The sequence below is a fragment of the Sinohyriopsis cumingii genome, chromosome 15 (assembly GCF_028554795.1).
Source record: "Sinohyriopsis cumingii isolate HCF-2022 chromosome 15, ASM2855479v2, whole genome shotgun sequence".
Lineage (NCBI taxonomy): Eukaryota > Metazoa > Mollusca > Bivalvia > Unionida > Unionidae > Sinohyriopsis > Sinohyriopsis cumingii.
In genome coordinates this window covers 98213421-98230767 of record NC_142975.1, presented here as the reverse complement: position 1 = coordinate 98230767, position 17347 = coordinate 98213421, and the positions used below count along the sequence as shown (strand labels likewise).

General features: G+C 35.3%; 1 protein-coding gene across 36 annotated transcripts in view; it reads right to left on the bottom strand.

Annotated features, from left to right (window-relative positions):
• Positions 1 to 17347, bottom strand: part of LOC149782373 (uncharacterized) — an 86933-nt gene that overhangs the window by 49649 nt on the left and 19937 nt on the right. For all 36 annotated transcript variants that reach the window (XR_016414335.1, XR_016414336.1, XR_016414337.1 and 33 more), the window contains 4 exons: positions 14285 to 14444; positions 8081 to 8253; positions 7424 to 7493; positions 4579 to 4709 (listed from right to left, as the gene is read on the bottom strand). Coding sequence is in view for 7 of the 36 variants with exons in the window: in XM_089933750.1 (XP_089789876.1) it covers positions 4579 to 4709; positions 7424 to 7493; positions 8081 to 8253; positions 14285 to 14444 (534 nt within the window). In the remaining 29 variants the exon portion in view is untranslated. The remainder of the gene's footprint in view (positions 1 to 4578; positions 4710 to 7423; positions 7494 to 8080; positions 8254 to 14284; positions 14445 to 17347) is intronic.

Sequence of the window (17347 nt, the reverse complement as noted above, 5' to 3'; positions counted from 1 at the left end):
TTAGATAGTATGCAATCGCAAAATGAAGACACAAAGCATAGATTTTTGTCCACTATAAATAGGCTAAAGTTGTCGATGCTGTAAATTTCTGAACTAACAAACGGTCAATGGTTTTAAAATATGTTCAACCTTATGTTCATTGTATTATTGCACTTGTTTAAATTGTGTAATGTGACATTGTCTGATGAAATAATGATAAAAAATTGCATCACTATCAGAAAAATGCAATGTTTCGGTATCACAATTCTTTTTTTTGCTTTGATGAGCATAGCAAAGTAACTACATGCACACTTAAAGTGGGTTCTTAAATTCCCCATGCATTGATAACATTTGAAAGGATCAATAATGTTTTCAGAATATAAAACAAAAAGCACAAGTCTGAAAGTGATAAATTATTTTGCAGGTATATGATATTGAAACATTAGTTCTAAGTGAAAGATGGCACCATTCCCTGGTCCATTCTGCAAGGAGCTAAATATAACATCACAGGATTTTGAAGATGTAACCAACTTGAATCCTATTCATGAAATTAGGTCCTGCAACATTGTTTCAATGACAATTATGAATAAACATTGCATTTGTTTTGTTTTCGAAGTTGTTTTACATACATATGAACTACTGCTAATGTAATTTATTTGTATTAAGATAAGTGTCATAAAAGCTGTGAAATGTTTATATGCTTTTCATTTATAAATGAAAATATTTAAGTCAGACAAGAGATTTAATGGGAGCTTTGAATTTAGATGGAAAAAATGCAATCAGTATATCAAATTTTATAATAATATCTCAACAAAAAAGAAAGTTATAACATTTTTTATGGAAAGAACATTTTACTTCAGTTCAATGGCTACCACCTAATCTGAATGCATTTAAATAAGACATAAATTCTAGAAATGTATAAATATTTTGGAACTTAAAAGTTGCACAACATTTTTACTAACAGAGATATTATAAAAATTAAACTGTTTTGGAAGGCTGTTAAACAGATCTATATGAAGAAGTCAAGTGTTTCCAGTTATTTCAATATCAGAAAAATGACTGGGGTTGCTACTTCTGGTCAGAATTAATTTCTTAGTTTGCTGATAGATTACTTTGTAGTAAACTTGTGCATTTATTCATGTGATATGTTAGATATTACACATGCTTGAACTGTGAATTTGGAAAATGGCTAAGTGTGTAAGATTAGTTAATATGGATGTATGGATATATCAGAGCATGGGTATTTGAATATTTGTGTACTTTGTATGAGTTGTAATGTAAATAAATGCATCTGATCGTTGTGATATTGTTAGTATAATGGGATTAGGAATATGTACTTATGTGATGCAATTTATCGATGTATGTATGAGAAGTAATTGATACTGGGCTTTTATTATAACATTTTACCATACAAGGATGCATGAGTATTTCAATGTAAATGAATGCATGACCGAAGAAATTTAATAGCCATTATCTGATAATAGGCTGGGTGTAGTGTGAGATGAGTGGGCTAAGGAAAATACTGTACCATCCTTGTGTTTTGACATGAAGCTTTTTGGGAGAGAGAACTTCCGGTTCAGTGAGTCTCGAGTCTCTAAGAGGGGAGATGGAAGTAAGACTAAAAGAGCAGTCAGAGTTGCCAAGTCTAGTCAGTATAGAGTCAAGGAGGAGGAGGAGAAAGTGGAGAAGGAGAAGAAGTATTGAGGAGTTGGTGGAGAGAAGGAATTTGGAGAAAGTTGGGAGGAAGAGGAGAAGAAACTGGAGGGATAGGAGAGAAGAATATACAGACGAGTAGAATACATTGACAGGTGGAAATATATCTCACACTACAAATATATATCACACTACAAATATATCTCACACTACAAATCAAATGATGCAAGAGGCTATCACAGAGTTGAGCGGAAGGAGAGTACTTGGGAAATTTTAATCATTTGATTATTGTATTGTCATTAAATTGTTATTAGTTGAATTTCACTTTTTGTATATTCAATCATTTAACCGTCGGCATTGCTGATGACTTGGGGCTTGGAGCTTTACACCTATCTTTCACTAATTTAAATTCCAACCAAAATCGAGCCAAGGTGGGACTTCTATAATAATTTAAATAAATATTGGAAGCACCCCACCCCACACCTACCACAAAGATGGCATAACAACCCATCAAGCCACATGGAGAATGTGATATTCCAAATATGAATCAGGTCAGTTATCAAATTCCAACTAATGGAGAAAAAAATCACAACAACTTTACCCAAAATGTGTCAAAAAATTGATATAATTCACAACTCCATGCCCCCACCTAGAGGTTTAACCCAGGGACTGAAGTGGTATTAAGATAATGAATTAATGTTATGGTATTATATTCTAAATTTGAAGTGAACTGGCAATGGATTATGGAAACGGAAGTGGTGAAAAGTGTTCCATTATTATTCTTGACCCACCTCAGTGGGGCAGGAGTGGTACTTAAATAAGGGGAGTAGGTGATATCATATTCCAAATGTGAATTTAATTGCATTAAAGACTACCAAGCTACAAGTGCTGGAAAAAAAGTTATTCAAAGACAAATGCACCTGCCACAAATAGAAACCCTAAATGGTGTGTGCCCCTTTCAGATAATTCATATGAATTGTAATTATCAATCACAGACAGGTCATTCAGATGAATTGTAATTACTCTCACTTAAAGATAGGTAATTCAGATGAAATCTAAGCAATATCAATCACAGACAGGTAATTCAGATGAATTGTAATTACTAGTAATCACAGACAGGTATTTCAGATGAATTGTAATTACTATCAATCACAGACAGGCTATTCAGATGAATTGTAATTACTATCTATCACAGACAGGCAATTCATATGAATTGTAATTATCAATCACAGACAGGTAATTCAGATGAATTGTAATTACTATCAATCACAGACAGGCAATTCAGATGAATTGCAATTACTGTCTATCACAGACAGGCAATTCAGATGAATTGTGAGTAATATCAATCACAGACAGGTAATTCAGATCAATTGTGAGTACTATCTATTACAGGCAGGTAATTCAGATCAATTGTGAGTAATATCAATCACAGACAGGTAATTCAGATCAATTGTGAGTACTATCAATCACAGACAGGCAATTCAGATGAATTGCAATTACTGTCTATCACAGACAGGCAATTCATATGAATTGTAATTATCAATCACAGACAGGTAATTCAGATGAATTGTAATTACTATCAATCACAGACAGGCAATTCAGATGAATTGCAATTACTGTCTATCACAGACAGGCAATTCAGATGAATTGTGAGTACTATCTATCACAGACAGGTAATTCAGATCAATTGTGAGTACTATCTATTACAGGCAGGTAATTCAGATCAATTGTGAGTAATATCAATCACAGACAGGTAATTCAGATCAATTGTGAGTACTATCTATTACAGGCAGGTAATTCAGATCAATTGTGAGTAATATCAATCACAGACAGGTAATTCAGATCAATTGTGAGTACTATCAATCACAGACAGGTAATTCAGATCAATTGTGGGTACTATCAATCACAGACAGGTAATTCAGATCAATTGTGAGTACTATCTATCATAGGCAGGTAATTCAGATCAATTGTGAGTACTATCAATCACAGACAGGTAATTCAGATCAATTGTTGAGTACTATCTATCATAGGCAGGTAATTCAGATGAAATGTGAGCACCATCTATCACAAACAAGTAATTCAGATCAATTGTGAGTACTATCTATCACAGGCAGGTAATTCAGATCAATTGTGAGTACTATCAATCACAGACAGGTAATTCAGATGCTGTTGTTGTTGTTGTTGTAGGGTTTAACGCCATTTTTCAGCACACGATAGGCTATACATGGCGACCAGTATTAATAGTGGAGGAAGAACATGGGAAATCCCCGGAAAGAACCACCGACCCTCGAGAAGCTACTGGCAAGCTTTCTCACATACCCACATTGGCCGAATCCGAGACTCGAACCTACGCAGACAGAGGTGAGATGGCAGTGATCCGTAACAGAGAGCGCTTTAGATGACTCAGTCACTCTGGACCCCCAATTCAGATGCTGCCCATTTGCTTATCATATGACAGTGTAAACAACTTAAGCAAACAATACATGATTCAATAACTAAAACAGTATAAGTGTAATTCTCTGTGATGAGAAAAATCAGAAAGGTGGGTAAAACTGGTACAGGAAGTAAAATGGACAGTATTTGGGAGGTCTCTTGTGACAGTGCTGACCCAACTGGAGCAGAAATCGCAACTTACTAATATCAGTTAATGGCAACAATCCCTCTGTGCCTAGGACTTACCAATATTCTTCAACTTCTATCTCAACAAGCAGACTTTTTAGCTCTTCTGTTGCACGAACAAGGCAAAAGATGGGGTTAACATGATTGTTAGCTTGTGAGACCAGATTTGCAATGCAGTGACTGTTTTCCTAATGTATTATGATGAAATAAAAGTATGATGAATTGATGGATGGAAGAAGAAATGGATGGAACCCATTTCTATAACCTCCACCAACTTTGTTGTGTGGACAATAATAAAAAGAAATTAGAAAATAAGGTTATAATCACCTGAATCTTGGTTAGCTCTCTTGCATTTTCCCCACAGTCGCTTATATCGGTCATTCCAAAGAATATATGCAAATAGTAGTCCACCAATGACTACAATAACTGCAAACATAATCCCTATAATGGATCCAGTGCTGAAAGGAATTTGATGATAAAATATGTGATAAGAAATAGTGCAAGTCATTTATCAAATGTTAAACAACAGTCACTCAAAGGAATTAATACTACTGATTGAAAGAATTACCAGTTTGTCAAATTAACACATCATTTCTTCTATTTCACTGCTGAATCTTGAAACTATCTCAAGATGGCCAATAGGGTGGACATATTCAAGGTAAGATCACATAAGTTTCATTGAGGACCAACCTGACACCATCTTTTGATGAAAAATCCATGTAAAAATTATTATCCAATTAAGAGAAGTTGTAGCAATATCAAGACTTTTAAGATGGCCGTCAGAGTGGCAATACTATGGTGTCAGATCAGCTCCTTTACAATTTATGAGCAACAAGACATCATTAGAAGTCTTGTGTGGTGAAAACACTATGCTTGCACAAAAATACTTTGGTGGAGTAAATATAACAAGTGCTACAAGCTGACTGCCATGGTGACCGTACTGGATATCAGATTGGCACTGTGTCTGTTGAAGACCAAGTACAGATCATATGAAGACTTTTAGTGAGAGTACTATGTTGATGTCACCAACCATCTAGCAGAAATAAGAAAGAACAAGATTTTCAGGATGGCAATTGTGGCAGCCATATTGCAGAGATGGACAGCATTGTAACATAAAATGCATTTGGCAGGTGTATAAAAATGGTCCAAACCATGTTATCAACAAATTCACCTGAGACCTTGTTCAGATGAAGTTCTCAAGTGAATCTGGTTGAAATCAACTAAATGATGTGAGTACTTAAGTGTTCCCATGTCAAATTTTAAGTCCACCAGAGGACAAAGCTGTGTAAAATGTCATCTAATTCTGATCATCAAAATCAACTCAAGTCTTGAGGAAGATAAACCGCTTGGCTCAGATAAAAGACACAATGTGAACATTAGCATAGGCTAGTGTGATGTCATCTCTATCTCTATCATGGGCCTGAACTTGGTACAATATGGTCAAGTTCTTGTCAACATCAAGCATCATTAACCTGAAGTATCACAACAAATATGGCTGGAATCATACAAAAAGTGTGAAAGCTAGAGTGTTAACAAGCCACTTAGATATGGTATGCTAAGTATATCAAGGGCAATAACTCTTATATATCTGTGCATCATCAAACACAAATAAGTCTTTTGTGAGATGAAGCTTTATCAGCAAAAATATAATGTCTGAAATTAACTAAAGTGTATGGATGGCAGGTGTTCACAAGCTTTCGCATATATGGATGAACTAATGGGGACTTTTTATGTCCCTCATCACCTAAGTGGTTGGAGGTGAAACAATGAAAATAATGCTTTTACATTCTTGTCATTTGTGGAAAACATAAAAGAGTTCCAAAGCAATATCAAATGTTGTAAATTCTGCACACAGACTGCATCTTCCACCAACTAGTTTCATTGTTTTTTTCTATAAAAAAAAAGAGAGAAGAGAAGAAAGAAAAAAAGAAAAAATATACAACATTTGTCCATGTTGAAAATACAGTAAACTTAGGAAAACCTTGATGAACATGCAAATGCAAAATTCCCATGTCCAACTTGGGATATGATTTATTCAAATGTTAATAAAAACAATGTGAAAATCAAACTGTAATCATGTTTGTTAATATTAAACCTTGCAAAAAATGCACTTTTGATCCATGAAATGGTTCAAGATTACTAACAAAATCTAATTAGATGATACAATGGCAACTTCTAAACCTAAACAGGGACCATAAATTAGTCAAGGGACAGCATTTATACAAAGCTCAACGTGGTCCCATACAACAATTATGTACATGTACTTGCCTGCAGACATATAAGACAATGTGGTCCCATACAACAATTATGTACACGTACTTGCCTGCAGACATATAAGACAATGTGGTCCCATACAACAATTATGTACACGTACTTGCCTGCAGACATATAAGACAATGTGGTCCCATACAACAATTATGTACACGTACTTGCCTGCAGACATATAAGACAATGTGGTCCCATACAACAATTATGTACACGTACTTGCCTGCAGACATATAAGACAATGTGGTCCCATACAACAATTATGTACACGTACTTGCCTGCAGACATATAAGACAATGTGGTCCCATACAACAATTATGTACACGTACTTGCCTGCAGACATATAAGACAATGTGGTCCCATACAACAATTATGTACACGTACTCACCTGCAGACATATAAGACAATGTGGTTCCATACAACAATTATGTACACGTACTTGCCTGCAGACATATAAGACAATGTGGTCCCATACAACAATTATGTACACGTACTTGCCTGCAGACATATAAGACAATGTGGTCCCATACAACAATTATGTACACGTACTTGCCTGCAGACATATAAGACAATGTGGTCCCATACAGCAATTATGTACAGGTACTTGCCTGCAGACATATAAGACAATGTGGTCCCATACAGCAATTATGTACACGTACTTGCCTGCAGACATATAAGACAATGTGGTCCCATACAACAATTATGTACACGTACTTGCCTGCAGACATATAAGACAATGTGGTCCCATACAACAATTATGTACACGTACTTGTCTGCAGACATATAAGACAATGTGGTCCCATACAACAATTATGTACACGTACTTGCCTGCAGACATATAAGAGCATAATTAGCAGAGGGTGAATCCTAACTTTTTAAATGGTGCAGAAAAATGAATAAATGTTACCTTAAGAATTCCTCTGGTTCTGTTTTAGACGTTGTATCATTATTATTATCCTTTTCCTTCATGATTCCAACTGGAAAAAAATCCATAGAAAAATTTCCTTTAAACCTGGAATTTAAATTTTATTTCCTCATATTTGTAAATTAAAAAATTGACATAAACATCAGAGTTAACAAACTACAAACATGTATCTTATTCAAAACTTCAAGAGAACCTTGTCCACGTAAAAAAAACAGTATCCCTAATGCAAACAAGAGGCCCAGGATGGACTAATATCGTTGACCCAGCCAAATGACAGCTGTTATGGTTCTGAAAATAAGTTTTCAGATTTTGTGTATTTAAAAAATAAACAAAACATAACCTTGCCAACAAATAATGCTGATAATTTTACACAGTATCAACAGAGAATGCAATAGTTAAAAAGTTTCCACAGGAACAGTATGACGTTGAGTTCCTTCATATTGTGTCAGTCTTCTATGATGATATTATCTTATCTTGCGTTGATTAAAATGTTGATGATGATCATGTCAGATTGTAGTTAAATACCATGCATGATATTGCTTTCATGTTTGCTGGTGTACTAAAGAAAGACAACTCTTTTGTGCAAACTCAAAATAATATGAATGATGCATTTATCAAATCAACAGTATGTGAGCTTACCATCTAGAGTTTGATCACCATCTACTTTCTTGTCCGATTTTCCACTTGCTGATAATGAGGGCAGCTTGCTGACTGATGAGGGCAGCTTGCTGACTGACGTATTGGGATTAATTGAATTTGAGAGATCAGGGTCAGACTTGCCATTCCTCTTCTCTGGCTCTAATCCAGGTGATCTATTTATTGATTTATATTATTATTTATTGATTATTGATTGATCTCCTATTAATCTATTGACTGTACCAAATTATTACATGTGCACAAATCACACATAAAGGCTTTTTGTCAATCAGCAGACAAGCTGTCTGATTCAATATAAATTCCAGTTTAACTTAACAATATTCATGAATGACAATGAAGTATCATACATAAAAAAAAATGACTGAGTAGCTATAAAACACATTTGAATCAAATTTTTTCTTGATGATAAAAGCATTATTCATTTTAGGCTGTGTCAAAGTGCCATGATAATTATTTGTTTGGCCATTGACACACACTATTGCATGTGTGGTGCCCAATTGGTACATAAAACAGACCACACTATTGCCTGTGTGGTGCCCATTGGGTACATAAAACAAACCACACTATAGCCTGTGTGCTGCCCATTGGGTATATAACACAGACCACACTACTTCATGTGTGGTGCCCATTGGGTACATAAAACAGACCAATGCAAAAACTAAAGTCAAATTCAACTAATGCTTGCTTAGCAAATGCTCCTTTCAAAGAAGCACAAGGTAATTAGTTTCATTAGCTGACATAAATGTTTTATGGGTTCTGATTAGCTATGGCACTAATTAAAAGCACAAGGTTTATTAATGCTAGATTTGGTTTGGTTTGTGGATTTAATGCCATTTTTCAGAACAAGACAGGCTACACATGGCAGCCAGCATATTTGGTGGAGGAAGAACTTGGGAAAATCCTGGAAAACATTGCCTACCCAAATGAAATTTCTTGCAAGTTTTCACATGTTTCCACACTGGCTGATCAAAGACTCAAACCAAACAGACAAATGTGAGATTACAGCAATCAGTAACAGCAAGCACCTTGGACTACCTGACCACCCAGGGCCTCTTGATTAATGTTAGAAAACATAAACATTTGAAGATGAAACAATGCTTCATTTATTTCAAAAACAGCATACATGGAAGAAATAATTTTGTTTTAAAAATAAAAATCTACAGAGGGATGGTAATTAGAATATTTACAATAAATAGATATATCAAATTAGAATTCCAGAATCTAATTAAATGATATGGTGAAAAGGGAAGTGGCTGATGACTGATTGTTGTTTAAAAGGACATCAACATCAGATATTATACTGTACCTAGGCATCTGAATTTGAATCAAGTGTCTTTCCAAAGACAAACTATGGATGAACATGATAAATAATAATCAAACTTACTGATGTATAGAGGGTTTCCAACCTTGATTGGCATGGACTAAGTGGCACATAATGTTCTGGCAGATAAGCACATTTTACCCTTGAAATTAAAGTTGAACCAAATTTAGAACCAAGCAATCTATCCATGATTTTCACACAGAGTATGAATTCCTGCAGTAGCATTCATGTGGGTGGATTTACATTTTTTTAAAGGGTCGAGAACATTATGCTTTAAAAAAACATGCATGAAAAAGTACTTTTAATCAATAAAGAAAAAACTTACAGCTGTTTATCTTTATTCAGAAAATGACAGTTATTATGTATAACAATGGCACTATGGTGTATTCATGAGAACTGCATATACACAAAATGACAGTAGTTAATATAAAAACGGCATCAAGGTGTATGCATTAGAACATAACAACACATCATTAATATCAAATACTGGAAACTATATTCCCACCAATGCACCACTGCACCAAATGAAGTTTGTAAGAGAACTAAATTAACTAGATAAGCAATGAAAGTATCTCCTTGCTGTATTTGCAAAATCCCACTCATTAAGTACTTGAGTTTGGAGGCTGATCTACAGAGGAAGCACTTAAAAAAGGTTATAGGTAGTGTTGTTCCAATTATCAATTACAACCGATAATCAGTTGGCTGAGTGAACCAGTAAGATAATCACTTGTGAAGCTCTATAATCAACTGTGCAGAAAGGGAGACAATTTATTTTCAGTTGTATGAAAAAACACAAAGGTTAGTAAAACTCCTGGGTAAATGGTAAGCTATTTATGACTTATTTTCAAATCATGACAGGGGCCCCAAGTGGCCGAGTGGTCTAAAGCACGCTCCATTATGGATCACTGCCATCTCACATCTGTCTGCGTGGGTTCAAGTCTCGGATTCGGCTAATGTGGGTATGTGAGAAAACTTGCCAGGAACTTCTCGTGGGTTGGTGGTTCTTTCCGGCTTCTTCCTCCACCAGTAATACTGGCCGCCATGTATAGCCTATCGTGTGCTGAAAAATGGTGTTAAACCCTACAACAACAACACCAACAAATCTGGACAAATGTTGTCATAATTACATAATTACATTATCTTGCTTTTAAATGGTGGAATTAAAAATTAATTAATTTTTTGATGATTTGTTTTCAGTTTAAATGTAAAATCTTTTGATTGTGGTATTAGTATATAATGACAAAAATAAAAGCATGTCCTTTTAATACTGTACATGAATGAAAGGGTTTTCGTGGCTTCCAACAGTTTTTTAGTTACATACAACTGAACAGCCATATAAAATCACTTTTATTTAACACAGTTGTAGAGCAAAAATAATACAACACAGGAAAAAAAATGTAACATTTTTATCACATTAAAGTATACATGTCATTACTCCTGTACATTTATTAACATTTTAAACTCTTGAGGAAAGAAATAATTGTATAAGAAACACAAATTAAAATTTACTCCAAGTAACTGATTATAATTGATTTTCATGATGTTTTTGGTGACAACCTTTACTGGTTGTTTAATTTGTACATACAATCTTGGATTTGGAGTGGAGACCATCAAAGGTACCAGGAAAGGAAGCCATAAACTTGATACACAAAGCACTGGAACTTATATGTTACATAAACAAATCATTTGTTCATATTGACAACCCCATTTTTACAGTGCATTGTTACATCATAATCTGCTTATGCTGACATCTGGGCTGAGTAATGTATGCTGTGATACACTCAATCATGCTACCGAACTATACCTACAACTGACCGACCTCTGAAGATGCGAGCAGAACCAGCTACAATTAATTAACGACAGCTAATCCTTCTGTTGCTTTTTATGAAAATGTACCAAATAAAATAGCTTTGCTGAAAATTCAGAGAAAACTGATTATCTCTGAAGTACCGATTGCTATGTATAAACACAAAGCAAATGGGAAAATTTCTCATTCAGAACTATATACTGTCAACATTGCAACTTTATCATGGGTAAATGCAAGTTAGATGTTGCATCGCCTCATCCTAAGAGTAAGTTAACACAATTAACAGCATTTGGATTTAATGCAAATTCATCAGACAACACATTCACTGAACTTGACGTTATACCCGACAGTCCAACGTCATCTACATGTAGTGATGGTAGTAATGATTCAAGTACAACACCACATCATGATGAATGGGTCAAAGTTCCTGAAAATTTCTCGACAGCTGGAAACTTGAGATTCCATGACTGAGATATAACATGATGTTAAAGCAGATGTTCTATGCTATATGTATCAAGGCACAAGTCATCAATTCTTTTACATATGGTTGTGATATTTTGAAGGAGTCTATCACCAAACAGGAATCCATGCAGGGTGAGGAATATATGGTAATTTTGCTCATTGATCTTTCACTTTTGCCATCAATCCCATGACTCCATGGACTTAAACTACACAACAAGAAATAGCAAAACAAACAAGTTTTGCATAATTCAAAATAATTTTTTCTCAAAATACATGAATGAAAGAATTAAATGAACTTACAGCATGGTGAATGAATTCATATTTCCTAAAAGTCTTTTCAATTATAAGAATTCCAAGAAATCCAAATATGTTCCAATGAAAAATCACCTTTCTGTCTTGAAGTTTCAAATATACAGAAAGATTTCCAAAGAATTCAAATAGTCATTAAATAAATTTAGTTAATACGGATCAGTTATTTTAGTGTGTCATGCAAAAAATCTTGTCAAAAACCAAGTTGGGAGATTGAATCTGAAAACACACAGACTGGGACCTACCATGAGGAAGTTTTTTCCAGCATTTTTAAGCATCGTTTTCACAAAATATTCATTGACTTTTGGGGTCCAAATAAACATGAAATTCTCAAAAGAAACATTGTTTCTCCCTGTGGAGTGCGTTATTCTCCCCACCCCAATGTGCCCCCATTTCATATTCTGGTCAGCTGTGCCCAAACGGAATGATAGCTAAAGATTAGACTCATGTCTCTTCGATAGACTTCAAAGAAATCGCCTGTTCTACAGTGAGTGAAAGCACTATCAATTCACTGACAAATAAACAATGCCCTTTTTTGTTACAACTAATGTTGCCTAAAATGGGTGGGAATTTGTGTTAAATGTGGTCTCAAGCTACCATACATGTTATAACTGTTTCCCACATTTTATATCTCACCTTATTTCCTTATTGTTAACTCATATATGCATATAACACCAGTAACATATTTATTCCGAAATATTGGGGGGTGGGGCACATATGCTCTATGATATGTTTCTTTATTCCTTCTTTTAGATTAATGATCGTAATTAATGCTCAGATATATGGTACATTAATGCCAGGTGTTGACTCATGTAAATTTCATTGGTGGGAATGGTGATCCTAGGTTGCTTGTCAAGAAAAAAATCTACAGCATTTGGTGATCATTTTTGGGATTTAGGAAGCAATTACCTACAAGCAAAGTGGGTAGAGAGTCTGCCTCAGATGTGGGAGGATGTGGGTTCGATCCCCAGCTGAGTCATACCAAAGAATTACAAAAATGGTACTAACAGCTGCCTCGCTAGGTGCTCAGCATTAAGAGGTTAGTGTTAGGACTGATCGGCCTGGTGTCAGGATAATGTGACTGGGTGGGACATCATGCTACATGTCTGCGGCATGATGCCCCAGTGCTTATACATCACTATAAACTGCCACACTGCAGTCATCATAGCGATATGTCTGAAAATTGTTAAAGCTATGTTAAAAATCTAAATCACTCACTCAATCACTCATTACAAGCAAAGCATATAAAAGGTGGCAAAAAATAAATTTCTGAACTTTTGATTGACAGATATGTACTTTGTGAAGCTAGTCATAAGATGGGGGGGGTATTTAATTCCTGAATGCATGAAAAATTGATGGTCACATTATACATCACTTATCTTACACTGCAAAGGTTTTAGCATTAAAATGTCATTAACTAAAGTTCCTTACAAAACTATTATTTGGAAAATAATATACATGTACATAATATAGATTTGCTTGATACCTGATGTTTCTATTAAAAAAAGAGAATCTGTATATGTCAGGAAAGTAGATATTTTACATTTGATAATGCATTTATTTCAGATCACAACAATTATACCAATGCACTAATGTGATATGGGATGCAAAACCATGGAAGTAGTGCAAAACAGTCATATAATGATTTATTTTGTAATATTATGGCTGTATTGCTTGTTGTCAATACAGTAATAAGCATCCCATCATTTTCAGTTTTCATTGCCTATTATATTAATAGGCTTGGAAAAATATTCACTGCTTGTTCTGGTGACATGTTTTGAAAATTGGCAACAAAATATTGAGGTTGGCAACAACTTTTTAAAAGCCAGGACAATCCCTGTTATTGTGTAAAAAACCCCAACTATTAATAGACAATTGTAGAGGACACATTAAAACCTGTATTAAGCTCTTTCTTAATACATAATTTGACTTTGTATATTCATGCATTCTCCTGCAGGATCCAAGGATAGCAGCATCCATTCTGTCTGGTGTAACATTCTATATTTACTTCTGTATGACGTGTTAGAGGAATCTGTAGAGTCTTTTCTAAGATGTGAGTTAATTACAGGGTTGCCATGTTAGTGTATCTGCACGGCACAAATGCCTAAATCAATAACTAGGTTTTATCCTTTTGTTGACAGAGGGAAGGTTATGTCAGTTGATTGTATTAATCATTAATATTCCTTTGTGATGTTAAAGAGATGTAATGTGACATGGCACACAGACAAGAAGACTTTTTGTTAAAAGGGATGGAAATAAAAATGGTCCAATTTTTTTTCATACTTACCGACAGGAACAGTCTTCCTGTACATTATCCCTGGGGCAGCTAACTGGAAAAGGATTACAGTTGAAATATTCTGTGCCACAAAATCCACCTGGAAAATTGCACACACATTCATTGTGGCAATTCTGACCATGCTCCTCACATTTTTCAATCATCTTATTTGCTGCAAAATATTTAATTTTAAAACAAAAATTAATAAATGATGTTGCACTCTGCTTGAAAAAAAGTACTTGGAACAAATTTAAATTAACATCCAGCAGTTAGTATCTCTTCTACACCTAAATGTCATAATGTTTTTGTTTTATTACAGTGGTCCCCTTCTCGAAAAGGTCTCCTTAACCAACGGCTATAAACAGAATCGCATGGGACAGATGAGTAGGGCGTTTCAACGTATCCCTGTTTACAAGTATGCTTCTAGGATGGCCATCTCTCCAAGGCATCTGGTGGTCAGCATATATAGTGCAATAACTGTCAGATCTGCCCCTTGCAAATAGCCACATCATGGTTTTTAATGATACAAACCTCACAAATATTTCTTGATTTATAAATTCAAGACATTGACATTTATTCCAACATACCAATAAAACAGCTTTAATCTAAACAAAAAGGTAAGTACTTCTATGTGTTCCTTAGATCATAGGTTTTTTTTGTCACTTTGATAATTACTGACTACCAGTATTACTACAAGTGATAAGTTTCTACATGACAGAAGCACAATATGTTTTAGCTCAAGCTGATGTGAAATCCAGTCGCCAGAATGTAAAATGGTATATTAGCCATTGTAGCTTCTTTTGAACACATTACAAAATTGAAAGGTCTTCTGGCAAAGATGCTTTTGTCAAAATTTAGCTAAAGATTATGTTCAGTGCTTTTTGATGTTATGTCATTTAAAGGTCTTTCTAATTTATGCAACATTACCCAGACATGATGTCAGATTGAGATCACATGAACAAAATTAAGCCATATCTGCATACATATGGCATCCATGAGTTACAATGCCATATCAGTATATCCATGTGGTATCCATGAGTTACAAGGCCATATCAGTATATCCATGTGGTATCCATGAGTTACAAGGCCATATCAGTATATCCATGTGGTATCCATGAGTTACAAGGCCATATCAATATATCCATAGGTATCCATGAGTTACAAGGCCATATCAATATATACATATGGCATCCATGAGTTACAAGGCCATATCAGTATATCCATATGACATCCATGAGTTACATGGCCATATCAATATACAGATATGGCATCCATGAGTTACAAGGCCATATCAATATATACATATGGCATCCATGAGTTACAAAGCCATATCAGTATATACATGACATCCCTGAGTTACAAGACCATGTGATATGGGCTGTGCATGGCAGCCCACTGATTTTATGAATTGAGATGTTACCAGCCCAATGAAGTGACGATGTTAGAAATGGAGGTGTAGACAGCCTACTGATCCCATGATGTCATGAATGGAGATTTGAATGCTATGTTGTCTAAGATCAACCAGACTGTATGTGCCAAAATCTTCATAATGTTTACCTAAACTTGTGAGAGGTCAGAGTAATGTAGATGTAATAACTAATAAGATTTGAGCTAACCTGTGAGGGCTTTGCTGAGGGGGATGCTTAAATCATGCTTTCCATCCTTCAATGGCAGCAAGAGTCTCTGGTATCTAAAGAGTATGTTCTTTGTGCATTTCAGATATATTCTGAGAAAATAGACAGTTCGCTTCTGATTCAGGATGAATCGATGTGAGCAAACCATGTTAATCTTTGACTACCAGTCGACAATAGTCTGTTCTTTGCAATAGAGGCTGCACTATTAAAGTGAATTGGTCATCATATTAAAATTGTAGATAGATTGGATCTAAAGAAAGGGCATGTAGTTCACCCATCCTTGAAGCAGAACCAAAGGCTATAAAAAAAAACAACCCATTCTTAATGGTAGCTGATATATCCAAGTGGTAGATAAGGGCTCAAACTGATTTAAGTTGAGCCATGTCAAGACCCATGACTAGTTCTACTCTGGGACCAGGGCTGGAATGCATGGTCAGGATCCATCAAAACTGGTCAGCTGGTCAGAAAAGTCCTTGTTGTGAGCAAAGTCTTTTCATCCCTCATGCCTAAAGGTATTGGAAATCATGGATCAATATCCCTTTTTTGTTATAGGGGATAACCTCTTCTCATCCAAGGGAATTAAAAAGAAGCTGGTCAGTTGTAGAATAATTGCTGATACAGCATAATGTGACTGACATAAGATGATGAAAACTCACCACTTTCTTTCATATGCTTTTAGAGTGGAGGGTTGTCTGTTGAAGAGATTGTCTACCATGATTGCAGTGTTGAATTTATTTTAATGCAACATGTGCCATAAAGCATTTCTGGTCATGGAAGCAAGACTGGAAATTTCTGCTCCTTTAGCAGCATTCGTGTGGGTATGATTTGTGTGGGTATGATTTGTGTGGGTATAATTTGTGTAGGTATGATTTGTGTAGCTATGATTTGTGTGGGTATGACTCTGTCACTAGCAAATCAGATATAAATGAGAGGGGCAATCAGAATCATTTTACATTTAGAGCCCTTCCTTTTTAATTGATATCATAACTAGATCTGATAGAGAGAAAGCGTAGGTCCAAAGTCCTTCTAAGTTGAATGCTAGAGCATCAATAATGCAAAGATCCAGTGACTTTGTTCCCTCTTGTTTGTTGAGGAAGGTGACCACTGTAAAACTGTCTGACATAATCAGGACGGTCAAGGATAGAATGAATACAATACAGCCAGGTATGGGAAGCATGAAGAATGACTTTCACCTCCAGCAGGTTCCTGTGAAATCTACAGGCTTGACCAATTGCTATGACTGTCAATAAGCCTGGAAGCAAGTGTGCCCCACAACCTGACAAGCTTGCATCTGGTTGTGGAGCCACTAATGGTATTCCTTTCCTCTGAATGCATTTGAGACAAGAAATGTTTTATATGATATGGTGATTCAGCAGAGCAGATACTGGGCTCCACTTAAAACTGCCATCTGCAGGGGGCACATGAAAAGGTGGCCTAAGGA